Source organism: Dasypus novemcinctus, chromosome 7 (assembly GCF_030445035.2).
Source record: "Dasypus novemcinctus isolate mDasNov1 chromosome 7, mDasNov1.1.hap2, whole genome shotgun sequence".
Classification (NCBI taxonomy): Eukaryota; Metazoa; Chordata; class Mammalia; order Cingulata; family Dasypodidae; genus Dasypus; species Dasypus novemcinctus.
Window position 1 is genome coordinate 116,216,942 of NC_080679.1, and position 13,376 is coordinate 116,230,317.

The window sequence follows — 13,376 nt, forward strand, 5'->3', positions numbered from 1 at the left end:
ATGAGGCTTAACTAAAGTAGTCTCATCAAAAGGTCCCACTTAAAATGGGTTTACACCCACATTTAAGAATATGTTTTTTTCTGGGCTACATACAGCTTCAAACCAAGACAACACCATAATCTAGTTAATCTGCCATAAAAACTAACAATGACAGCCACCTACCAGAACTAAGGAAGGCAGCTAACATCAAAATGCTAAGGAGAACCTACTCCAAAGTTAAAGGACCTACCTTATTTAGGGGATGCACCTCAGATCTTAACTAAGCTCTTCATTCTGAACTTGAAACTCCTTTATTCTGATTCCATTCTCACTGCCAATAAATAAATGGGCCAGTGATTACTCTTCACCTGGCATCTCAGATTCTAGAAAGATAAGTTCCAAGTCATCCTCAAGTCTCTTCTGCCTTTAGCTCCAATTCATCAATCCTATTAGCCATACAACGTAAATAAATAACAGCATTGTTCTTCCTTGGCAGGCTTGGAAAATTTAGGTATCAGAGAAACTTGGACTTAAGGGGCCAGTTAGCTCTGAGGGCAAAAACCAACCTTCCAAAATCCCTTCCAGTCCCAAAAGTCCATGATTCAACATCTCTAAATTGCATTACACTCAGAAATAATACTGCCTTGACTCAGAAATGTGGCGATAAGGACCAGCCGCCAGAGAGGTGTTCTAAAAGAAGCCAGGATGACTGTTTCTCTTCTCTTCCACTAATGGGCTCCATTATATCACAGAAAAGGCACTGCTGGAATCTAATGAATAAGTAACCAGCACTTGAATAGAATTTGTGTCCATTTTAATTCCAGTTAGTCTCCAAGAGAAAGCCTTATTTAAATTAAAAAAAAAAAAAAAACCCATAACACTCCTGAAAACATTTGAGAAGCACTTAAGAGTTCCCTATTTTAGCCAAGCAGGAGTACTGTTAAATAGCCAAATCTTAACTGCCTCGTCTCAGCAAATAGAAAAGAAAGAGTTAAGGTTTCACATCAGCCAGATTTGTGGAGCATAATAAAATTTCAAGAACGGTATGAGGAGAGCTGAGGTTCACTGGAGCAGTGTCTTCCAAATTGAGGGCTGCAACTGACTGATGGGTTATGAAATTTACTGCAAGAATTAGAAACTTTTTCTTCAAGGCCAAGATAGTAGGTATTTCAGGTTTTGCAGGCCAGATGAACTCTGTCACAACTACTCCTGCTATTGTAGCATGAAAACTACCCACAGCCAACGTGAAAAACGGGCAGGGCTGTGTTCCTATAAAACTTTATTTACGAAACTGAGCAGCAGGCCATACTCTGTGGATCCCTGACCAGCATTTTGTAAGTAAATGATTTGGAACAGAATACGAAACATCAGAGGGCATCATAGGGAGTAAAGGTAAGTAGTGTTAATATTAATAAAAACTTTTCTTGCTCTTCTATGTATGTGTTGAATTCTAAGCCAAACTGTAGGTTCAAGTCAAAAGACACTGTATTTAGAAGAGTGTAAATAGTTTGAGGAGGGAAAATAAGTCTGCTTCAGACAGAAACTGACAGGAATTATCCCTAAAGGACCTTAAGATTAAAAAAAAAATAAAACAGATACAATAGGCAAGTTCTTAAGCCTAAAGAACATTAATAAGTTATAAGGAAACCAAAATGCTCTTCAAAAAGACACTGAAAATACCTTTTAGCTACTCAAATCTGAGAGGAGCAGTGTATCAGTTAGCAAATGCTGTTTAACAAATTTTACCAAAAATGTGGTAGCTTAAAATAATGTTCATTTCTTCTTTCCACAATTCTACAAGTTCTACTACAAGTTGGCTGGGTGGTTCTGGGGATCCGAGCTTAGCTAACCTTAGCTAGACATGCTTATGAGCAGCCGGCAGGTCACCGAGGGGCTGTCAGGTCTAGGATGGCCTCGGCTAGCACACTCCTCCCCACTACGCTAGCCAGGGCATGTTCTCGTGGCCATGGCAGGGTTCTGAGAGAGCAAGCCCCGATGCGTAAAAGGAGAAAATCAGAAACATACAGATGCTTTTCAAGCTCTGCTTCTATAATATCTGCTAACATCTCACTGGCCAAAGCAAGTCACGTTGCCAATACTAGTGGTTGAAGGGAGCGGAAGGAGAACTACAAAATTATAGAGCAAACGGTGTGGCTACAGGGAGGCCATTAACCGGGGCCATTAGTGCAATCACTCTACCACTGGCAGTGTTTATTTTTTTATCACCACCTATGGCAGATGAAGAAATATCTCACATTACTTTAAGCTTTTCCGTGATCACTTCTTAGGCAGAAAAGCAGAGCGAAAAGAATGCAGGAAGGAAAGAGAGCACTGGCTCTACCTCTTCTGGCAACACATCCCTGGGCACGTTTCCTGCCCTCTTTGACCCTCAGTCTCCACATCATAACAACAGGACTTGCTGGCAGGTTCATAAGCCAGAACACATAAAAGGACTTAGTCCAATTCCTGGCCAGGGCAGAACTCAAATTTCATTCAAATACTAAAGTGTTTAGCAAATATTTGGTCTGAATATATTCATAAAGATGAGGAACGAGGAAACACCATGATTTTCTATAACAGTAAAGTTGTTCCTTTCCATAAAGAGTAAATAACCATTGCCTGAAGAAGAGTTCTGAGGACTGCAGTAGGCAGAATAATTGTTCCACATTCTAACTCCTCGAATCTATGAATATTTTAATTTACACGGCAGACGTGATTAAGTTAAGGGCCTTGAGCAGAGGAGAGGATCCCAGATTATCCAGATGGATCAAATCTAATCATGAATGCTTTAAAGCAGAGAGCCTTTCTCAGCTGTGCTCAGAGACCCAGCTTGATGGCGGCAGGATAAGGGTTCAGCTGACGCTGCTGGATTTGAACATGGAGGAAGACACCACAAGCCAAGGAATGTGGGTGACCTCTAGGTGCTGGAAAAGGCAAGGAAATGGATCCCCGCCCCCCAGCCCCCAGCAGGAAAGCGGTTCTGTCCACGTGTGGATTTTAGACCACAGTGACTGATTTTTTACTTCTGACCTAAGCGCTGTAAGGTAATAAATTTGCATTGTTTTAAGTCACTAAACTTGGGGCAATCTGTTCCAGCTGCAATGGGAAACTAAGAAAAGGACAATAGAATCTTATGTTATTTATATTAATGGCTGCCAGTGAGAAAATAGAAGAATTTCTTGTGAAGCCCCTGGTCTGAACTGGACTGGGAGGAAGCATCTCAGGAACCTGGAGAACAATGAACCAGGCATGGTATGAAAACATGTGGCAGTTAGAGAAAAGGCCTATCATAGAATAAGCAACTCATGATCATGGAAATACCACTTTTATTATGCTTTATAAGAAAGTACCATAAAATCATCATCCATAGTACTTCGCTCCAATTGAATGTATTAGGGGAAAAGTTATAGTAACAAAATCTTTGCACAGAAGCTTTCTGGAAACTTCATTTAACCGATGGTTACTGCAGCTCCAGCTCTGATCACTCCCACTTTTTTTTTTTAATAGATGGCAAGACAATCATTAAGCCACGGCAGTAAGTGGACACACGACCACACCCTCGCTCACATACACAGTCCCAATTTGTTGACCTTCGTAAGCCTGTAAATTATGCACACTGAGGGAGAAAAAGGTCCACAAAAAGTCCACTAATTGACTTTAAAAAAAAAAAGAAAAAGAAAGAAAGAAAAAGAATACTCCACAAAAGCGCAACAAAACAGGACCTCAAAATCAGGGGCACAAATTGGGGTGGTTATATGGGAACTTGGTACTTTATGCATGATCTTTCTGTAAACCTACACTTTCTCTAACATAAATAAGTAAATATATCAGGAGCACACCTTTATAGACGAGGTACTGAAATCGTGAAGCACTTGGCTGACCTACAAAGGCAGCCAGCCAACTTCAGGCTCCTCACCCATGGAGGCAGAGCCGCCGCCAGCTCACTGCTCAGCAGAAACCGGTAACTCTGGCGTCCTGGGCACTGTATGAGGGCATGGGTGCAGACAGAGCTTTCCAGCCAGTGCCTTGTAGACCTCTAGCACCCTCTCTGAGAAACCCTTGGGGCCAGAGGTGATTAGTTTTGAAACTAGGAGAAAACTTTCCATTTCTGAAATTCACTGGACATCAAATTCACAAATTTAGAAGAAGCTTGGGAACATTTACCCAAGAGAATTACAACTGGAAGTACTAAACAATTTACAATGAGAGATCACCTGCCTAGCAACGCTGCCTTTAAATCTGACATTATAGTTAAAAATCAAATGATGGAGGAAGATACCAGTGCTAGCCACTGAGGCTAGAAATTTGTTCAGGCAGATAAAGGTGATGCAGGTGGAAGGACGGCTTGAAGCTGTGTTTGCAATGGTCTTACCGACAACATGGACATGGGGGTGTGGCACACGAGCCTCCTCTTCCCCCCCCCCCCCCCCAAGTCCCCACTGGTACTACTTCTAACCTCAGTTGATCAAAAAAATTACAGGAGCGATGGCAAGGGAAATACACTAAGCAGAAATCCTAACAAGGTTGCCAAAGGCAAGCAGAAAGATGATATTTAGCAGGAGGCATACCCAGTCTTTCTCTAAACAAGAGGCATAAGAGAAAGAATGGGTCGTTTAGAAAACCCCTCAATGGCAGGAACACTAGTAAATAAAAAAATCAGAGCTGAAAATAACAGATGGTTGGGAAAAAAAAAAAGCAGCTGCAAGGAGACTGATATCCAACTCCCTTGTTCTTTAAACATGTTTGTTTTACAGTGAAGCAGCAATGAAGGCGTGTAAACAGAATTTGGCCTGGCGGTGTGGCAACGGAAACACCTAGCTGCTTTCCCCAGGACACTGGCCTGTAATCCCGGAATTCCATGAACTTGGGCATTTCCTGCTCTTTGAGTCTCAATTTTCCAAGAGGGAAAAATAGCTTCCTTCGGGAAAGCAGGTGATTTCTGGGCTGAGAAGTTAGGACCAAGGCTCTTTTTCATTCCTGAACACGCCATGATAAACATCCCAAAAGACAGTGATGGTACAGAACTCATTCTTAAGCAAGCATTCCAACTGTCTACTAAAGAGATTTCCAGCAAGGGCAGAACCAACTGCACTGGTTACTCAAAAAGGGGACTTCAGCTAATTTCTTTATTCTGCACCTTCTTTGCCACATGTATGGAATTACACGCCGTTAGGACTGAACATAACATTGGAGCTCATTCAAAACCCTCTTACTCTCCACGTAAGAGCTGAGGCCCAATGTGGTCGCCTGGACGGAATTAATGTGCTCTTCATTCGCATACTTCTTTATGCGACCCAACTTAACTCGTCTGTGGGGGCCGTGACCACTAGACTTCAAACTCCTTGAGCAACAAGGGACTATTTATTAACCAGAAACATTCAGAGGCAAGAACAGGGGAGAGCTCAATGGTGCCTGATGCAATCCTGGGCACGTAAAGGGAATCACTCAAAAGGAAACGGTGTTGACGGGTTTACCCAACGGGAAATCTCCACAGAGCAGGGACTGGTCAACTAGGCAGGCCTCAGCTCTCCTGGGAGTCCAATACTCTGTGGGAATGCCCTCAGGGGCAACTTTTATTGGAACTTTAAAAGAACACTTCTGAGGCCTGCAGGCTCAACTCCTTGCCTGCCCTATGCTCCTAGAGAGTATCAGAAAACACTGGGAGGGACCAGGAGTCTTAGGACGCGGGCAAAGAGATTAGAAGAAGAGGGTTAAATCTGTCCCAAGACTGTATTCTTTTTTTTTTTTAATTGTAAGTTCATGGGTTTTTGTGGGTTTTTTTCAAGATTTATTTATTTATTTATTTCTCTCCCCTTCCCCCCCGCCCCAGTTGTCTGTTCTCTGTGTCTATTTTGCTGCATGTTCTATTTTTCGTCCGCTTCTGTTGTTGTCAGCAGCACGGGAATCTGTGTCTCTTTTTGCTGCGTCATCTTGTTGTGTCAGCTCTCCGTGTGTGTGCGGCACCATTCCTGGGCCGGCTGCACTTTCTTTTGCACTGGGCGCGCTCCTTGCGCGTGGGGCTCCCCTACGCGGGGGACACCCCTGCGTGGCAGGGCACTCCTTGTGCGCATCAGCACTGCGCATGGGCGAGCTCGACATGGGTCAAGGAGGCCCGGGGTTTGAACCGCTGACCTCCCATGTGGTAGGCGGACGCCCTATCCATTGGGCCAAGTCGGCTTCAAGACGTCAGAGTTAAAAAGTAACATGAGGAAAGAAAGTGCATTCAAAGGCACCTAAGTCAGGTAAATTCTCCCAGTCAGTGATGGAGAAGAGACCTGGACACCAGTCAGCCTCTCTACTGGATCCCAAGCTGAAGCCATGGGGTGAACGCACAGAACAGTTCTAGGAGTATGGAGAGACAGATACCAAATGACCATCACAGTCTGCTCCCCAATCACTGCTACAAACCAACCAGGCACACGTCAGTGGTTCTGACTTATCTGTTGCTCCTATGGGACCAAGGATCAGAATTGAGGCCCAGCTTCACCACTGCCCGCTGGTGAGATTTGAGCAAGTCCTTCTACCTCTCCACACCTCGGTGACCTCAGCTAGAAAGAGAAGTGAATGACAGGGATCCCTCTGTGGTCCTTTCCGACCCCTGGCACGTCCCAGACTCCTCTCTCTTCGGTTGGAAAGCCGGTGTTCATGACTGCAGGGAAGCTCTTCAGCCTTAATATCTGAGCACCGTGGTTAAGAAGGAGGGCTCTGGAACCCAATCACCTGGGCACAAATCCCCACTCTGCCACCTGCTTGCTAGGAGTGACCATGGCTTTCATAACCTTGCAGTGACTCATTTTCCCCACCTGTAAAATGGGACTCCCAGTAGCATCCGCCTCGGTATTAGGGTAACGATGAGAGGAAATACTATTTCAGTAGCATTTGAAACCACGTCAAATCTCACTGAAGGTAAATTTCTATCATTATGAATACCCCCATTCTCCCGCCCAGCTGTTCCTGACATTCCCTCACCAAGTCGTACAATCTCTCTGATGATCACAAACACAACACACTCCCATGGGTGGCCTGAGTCATGGAAGAGATCCAAAACTATTGTGGTAGATGACTTTTCCGTGCAGGAAAGCATTTCATAGCATGATGGGACTTGTAAGCAGCCTGTTTGCAAAAATTACAGCATTAAGGACTAAAGCACAGATGGAGAGGGTGGGCAGTGGCCCTCTCCCCAGCAGCCAGCCACAGAAGTCAGAGAGGGACACAAATAAGGGGGGCTGTGATTATTCTAGGGATAACCTGTGAAGTGCTGACTTTTTAAAAAAGAAGTCAATTGCAACTCTCTCTACTAACAAAGTACTTGGGCACACCTCACTCCTAAGTTCATGCACAAAAGGGTAGAGAGATATATCTGAAACATCCTAGATAACAGCCCCAGGAGGGGCTAAGGTCCAGGAGGGCCACTAAGACAGGCATGACAGGGGAAGTAACCAGGAGACAGTGCCAGTTTGACAAGGACAGCGGATCCCACCACACCCAGCCCCTCACAAGCTTACACCCCTTGCCTGTCCAGATTTTTGAGGCCAGACATAAGGCACAAAGTGCCCCAAGAGGAAGGCCCCTGCTTTCTTTCCAGAAGGCTATGGTTTTCAGACGAGACCTGTGGCATTTTGAAGAAAATAATTCCCCCTACCCCGCCCATGCACACACCTGACAAAGTTGGGGAAGAATGAGTTTAATTGTGGCAATAAAAAAATAAAATAACGCAGTCCAAATGGGCAAACACAGCTCAAGTCCCAGCTCTACCCAGATGAGAACATGGTTACAGGACTAAGGCTCCTGGGACCCACCCTGGCAGCTTTCCAAGAGCTATTAGTTTGCATTAACACACTGAAAGAGAAGGTCAGCTAAATTAAAAGTGAGAAAGTAATTTAGATGAAGGATATCTTTATATCACCAGCACAGTGCGGGGTGGATGCACAATAAATACTCAGTGAGTGTACCTGCAGGGAGCATCTCAGTCACAGTCAGGCTAGGGTTTTTGATGGTGACACAAAGCATCCATGGAGACATGCTAGGATTAGCAACTTTAAGAAGAGAGGGTAGGGATGATGGTTACTAATTTCAAACGAAACTTTAAAAGTATAGCCGAGTTGTGGCTGTTAGGAATGACTATAGTTCAAAACCATTATTAACTTTAAAGGCAGCTGGTAAAACAGGCACTGGCAAATCCCAAATATTTATTTCTCACCCACACTCTCAACTGTCACCCACATGGCACCCCTCTCTAAGCATAAACTTATTTTTTTTCTCTCTTCTAAGTACTTGGGTTCTGCAACACACGTTCCTTCTGCTGTCAACTGTTCACCTGACGCTAGGAACCTTCTTTAAATTAGTGACAGACACCCACCCCCCTCGGTCTAGAAGCAAAGCTGCTGGCAGCACATGCTTCCCTGAGACCTTCTAGAGTAACATCGACACTGAATGCCACCCCCAACCGCCACCCTGCCTTCCCAGCGCCAGGTGGCCACCAACAGACAAGGAGGGCGGAATCAAGACAAAGCCTCGCAGCTCTTTATGCCTTGCCCCTGGGAAGGCCAAGAGCAACCACCTCTCCCCACCTTACTGAGGATAGCTCTTTGCAATCTTCTAGGCATCTCTGCAAGGGACAGCCGCTGCTGCCTGTCCCCTGCCAAAAGCAATCTGAGGGTTACTCTACAGTGACTTAGAACCCATGCCAGGTAAAGCATTAGGAAAAATCATGTCAGATGTCAGAGTGATATCTAGAAAGGATCTTGAGCAGTCATACTTCAGGTCTCCTCAGCTAAGAAGATCACGGGGGACTCGGGTATTTCAATGCTTTCAGGGGCCAGCTGCACAGAAGGCTGGGTGGTTATTTTTAAAGTGAGAAAACTGAATGAGAAGAGAGAAAACGTGAATTCCTGTGATCTCTCGAGGTCCTTTCCGGCTCCAGCATTCTACCAAGAACACTGCATATGCACGTACATATGCATATGCTTTTTTATAAAAATGTATATGCACTTGTGAATATGTATATAAATGAGTACTGTATTCACACTTCCAAACACAAAGCACTTGAAATGCACACTGCTGAGGGGCTCAAAAAGCCCACGAGCTTCTTTGCAGCAGTGGCTGAAGCACACAGATGCCACTGGCAGATTTGGGCAGGGCCCCCAGCCCTCTGTCACTGCAATCCTACCTAAAACCAGCTGGCTTTCAGATGTGTGGAAGCGAATCCTGCGAAGTCCCAAACCTTAGTGATTCTCATCAAAAGTGTCCCCAACCCACAAAAGTGAGGCTCAAACCTAGCCAAAACCCTATGCCCAGGCACCCAGATATCTAACTCTGCAGGTACCAGCCAGAGTAGCCTCTTTCTCTTTCCTCAGTCTCTAAAAGGGATAAAAAGCCACCTTTTCCCTTGCCTCATCACCAGGCTTTTTTGGGCCTCTCTACATTGGAGTGATTATAGGGATATTAAGTTTGCAACTGAAGAGAGCTAAAAGATCTCTAGAGAGGGGAGCTTTAATTCTAAAAGTGCCAAATAATTTTACAGGTACTCATCTCAGCCCTCAAGGATCAACAAAAAGAATCTGTAGGAAGGAAGGAAAGGACAGGGTTGAAAAGGGTTTCATCAAGACAGATCTGAGATGGTTGGTCCTTCACTAAAACTATTCTGTAATTTTGTCCATTAGAGACACCGGGGAGTTGGGATCCAGCATCAAGACTCAGGATGCCCGTGCCTGACAGTGGCAAAGGTAGGGGAGACCCTTGGGGCAAAAACCAAGTCCCTCGGGAAAACGCACTGGAGGAGAACATCAGCTCCCCACCTGCCTTTCTGCGAAATGAGATCAGCCTCTAGCACTTTGATCCAGGTGTCTTTAGAGGTGCACCGGTGCTCCTTCACATGAAGGTCGTCTTTCTTCCCTCCCCAACTTCATGGTGCCAGATGTAGCCCGTCGTCACTAACTGGGCGGCCAGAGCCAGGCGCAGACAGCAGTGCCCGGGGCCTGGCCTGGCGGTCAGTGCCTGGAATGCAGGGCCCCAGACCTCAACTCGAGCATCTCCAGGATCCCGCAGCCCGCAAAGCGCCCCGAACCCTGTGCGCGCTCCAAACGCTTCTGGACAATGCAAGCGCCACCCCTTCCCTCTTCCGCGCGGTGGCTACGAAACCACGGCTTTGTGTGTGACAGCGAGTGTGTGCGCAGACGTCCCCGGGCTCACACACCCACTTCCACGGACCTCGCTTACCGCAGGCGGTCTGTGCGCTCGGCGGGCGCCCAAAGCAAGGGTCCACCCGGCAGCGACCGTACCACCAGGCCTCCGGCCACCCGGCCTTGGACCCGGCCGCGGGGAGCGAGAGAGGACATCCACGCCCCCGTCCCCAGTCTCCGGGGCGGCCAGCCAGAGCCGCTCGGGGAAGCCCGGCAGAAGGCGAGGCAGGGGCCGAGGCCTTGGAAGGACACCGAAGGGGCTCGAGGTCCCCCGCCGCCCCCAACTTTGTTTGCCGCGGGCCCGGAGGGAGCCAGGAGGGGGCCGGGAGAGGGCCCAGGCGGCTCGCGACTCGGCAGGAAGTTCCCAGGGCCGCACTGAGCATGCTCTCGGGAGTGTGCGCGCGGGTGTGGGTTCTGCGCTCCCCGCAGCCTCGCCGGACAGCAGCGCAACGGCGGGTCGCGGGCTGGACCCCGCAGGCTGCACCCCGCGGGCTGCGGGCGCACCCGGAGCCTCCCAGGTCCCTGGACCCGGGGCGCCCGCCCGCCTCATCCCTTCTCCCCAGGGACCCGAGCCAGCGTCCCTCGCTCCTCCAGCTGGCCCGCGGCCGCGCCCGGGTCCCAGGGACCCTCGCCCGCCCACGCCGGCAGCGTGACCCTACCGGGCTCCTCTGCGGTCCGAGCGCCCATCGGCCATCCCCGCCGCTCACGTCCATCCCGCGCGACCGCAGCCTCCCCTGCACTCTCCCTTAGAACACCCACCAGCCCCTCCCCACGCGCCCTGGGGGGCGGTAGCCTCTCCTCGGGGAGAGCTGCCCCGGCAGGTGGGCGCTCCAGGGCGCGTCCCCGGCTGCACTCCGGGGTCCCGCAGAGCCGCCGCGGCCAGGGCACCCACGCAGGCGGCGGAGGAGGGGCGAGCGGAAGCCCCCGGCCCGCCGCCCGCGGTGCCGGCTCGCCCCTCCGGGCTCCGGCTCCCCGCGACCCTCGCGGTCCCCTCTGCGTGTACGGCCCCGCGGGGATGGCGAGTCCGGCGCGACCACCCCGACCCAGCGGCTCTTACCTCCTCGTCAGGAAGCGGCGGCAGCCGGGAGCGCCCTCCGGCCGCGGTCCCCGCGGAGCCCGAGGCGCGGCCGGACGCGGGGTCGCGCTGCCCCGACCCTGCGGCGCGGCTACCTGGGCTGGCTCGCGCCCGGGGCCGCCGCCGCCGCGGGAGCCGCAGGGCCGCCGCCGAGCGGGCCGCGGCAGGGACGGTCTGCAAACTCCCAGCCCTGGCGGGGCCGAGCGGCGCGTCCACCCTGGGCCCGGACGCCGCAGAGACGCTCCGGAGGTTCAGCCGGCCAGGGCGGGGATCTGTCCGCAATTTCTTCCCACCCTCCCTCCTCCGACCTCTCCAACTTCGCCCTGCTCCGGGGCTCGTGGATCTCGCTGGCAGGGATTCCGGCCAGGGACGTTCTGCAAACTCCCCGCCCTCCCCGGCGGAGCGCTCAGCCAATTCGGTACGCCCCAGCCTCTCAGGGGCCGTCTGCAAACTCTCAACCCCGTCGGAGAGGACTTCTCCCAGCCTCGCAATTCCGCAGCCCAAAGGGTGAAAGGAGAAGGGCAAGTTTCCGCCCGAGTGCAAATGCCGATATGACAACTCACCCTCCAGGGTGGTGCAGTGCAGGTTTCTAAGGACCAGGGGACCTCCAGCAGAGAAGCCCAGTGAGGGGCAGACGTGGGTTCCACCGTTAGCCGGTTTGCACAACATGAACTCCCTGATCCTCAGTTTCCTCCTTTGTAGAATGGATAACATAAAGCAGTATGAGTTTCCGCCACTTGGTTTTTTGTGACCCTGGCAAGCCACTTAATCACTTGAGTCTACTTTTCTTTATCTGAGCACTATCGTAATAAATGCTGCTTCATCAGCTTATGGTGAGGATGAAATGAAATGTATGTACAGTATTTAGCATTGCCTGGCACATAGTAGGTGCTGGGGAAATGAATTCCATCCCTTTTCTCTGCCCCTACCACTCCCGGATTTTATGAACACTCTGGGAGTGCTAGTTGAACATTGTACTATTAGACCTTGGTTAAACTCAAAAAGAAATAAAACACATCCCATGCCCTGAAGGCATTACACAGACTATTGACTGACAGGACACAATAAAGCCAACCAAGCCCTGGGAGAGAGAACGTCAGACATTTACATCACTCAACATTATAATTCCTTGTTAAGTAGTATCTGGAATGGAGACTGGCCTGGTGGAACACCTATGGGTACAAATGACAAGGTTCATAACTCTTGGGAAATTGCGGGCCCTGCCACCAGTTACTAGATCCAGTTATTGTGCGAGCAAGGGTTTATGTTTAAACTTTCCCTGACCTTCTCTGCTTCACTGTCAGCCCTATCTTCTTCCTTTGACTTCTATCACCTGCCCTGCTGAAGATCATGAAACGTCATGACGGTAGAAATGACTTGGCCCAGCTCCCTCACTTTGCAGGTGAGCAAGGGTGGTAGTGCAGGTGGGACTCTTTTAACACTGAGCTAGCGCTAGGCTCCGGGCACCTTTGGCCAACATACCTTAAATTTCAAGCTAGAGGAAACGGCCCTCATATTTCCTGCCTGGAGGAGTCTTATCTGCCACTTCTGTTCTCAGCAGTCAGAAACTGTCCAGTAGTGCTCAAGAACCACCAGGAAATCTGCCTGGGCAGGGCGATTCCGCTCAATAAGAAAAGACCTCTTAGTGAAGTCCCAGGAATGCTCCCAGGCACGTATTTCCCTTAGTCCCTCGGAAGAAAATAATTTCTCCAGTGCTCTCAGGCACAGGGAAGGACATAGAAGGATGGTGACACCTGGTGGCCAGGACTTTCTGTTCTTAGGATACGAACGTACAGATTCTAATCATAATAGATTCACTTTGAAGCCAAGTTCCCACAGCTGGGTAATAATTGCACCACCTGGTCACCTAAAGATTTCTGAAATGCATCAGTCAGTTAAACTTCATGGACCCACCTGCCGTAGAGAGTATTACACATGGCTATTACTCAGAATTTTTTAAAAAAGAGTATTGAATATAGAGAAATAAAATATAAGTGTATAAAATTCATATGTATACACATTTATATTATTTTATATATTTGTATTATATAGTCTATTTCTATAAATTATATACTTGCAATGCCTGTGAGAGAAGTTAGCACTCTCTTGATTGTTTTTCCTACAAGGTTTAGATTGTAATT

The 13,376-nt window shown here is 48.9% G+C and overlaps 2 protein-coding genes across 5 annotated transcripts in view; one reads left to right on the forward strand and one right to left on the reverse strand.

Annotated features, from left to right (window-relative positions):
- Positions 1–11,543, reverse strand: part of MGAT5 (alpha-1,6-mannosylglycoprotein 6-beta-N-acetylglucosaminyltransferase) — a 377,154-nt gene extending 365,611 nt beyond the window's left edge. For 2 of the 4 annotated variants that reach the window (XM_058301096.2, XM_058301094.2), the window contains exon 1: positions 11,218–11,543. The gene's annotated coding sequence lies outside the window, so the exon portion shown is untranslated. Of the gene's footprint in view, positions 1–10,819; positions 11,017–11,217 lie in introns of those variants that run through there. The other 2 variants (XM_058301097.1, XM_058301095.1) reach the window with 1 other exon arrangement.
- On the forward strand, positions 9,680–11,746 carry LOC139439264 (skin secretory protein xP2-like). Its single transcript, XM_071215989.1, has 3 exons — positions 9,680–9,704; positions 10,203–10,380; positions 11,029–11,746. Exons 1-3 carry the CDS (start codon positions 9,680–9,682, stop codon positions 11,744–11,746), a joined length of 921 nt encoding a protein of 306 aa, XP_071072090.1.
- Positions 11,747–13,376: the final 1,630 nt, after the last annotated feature.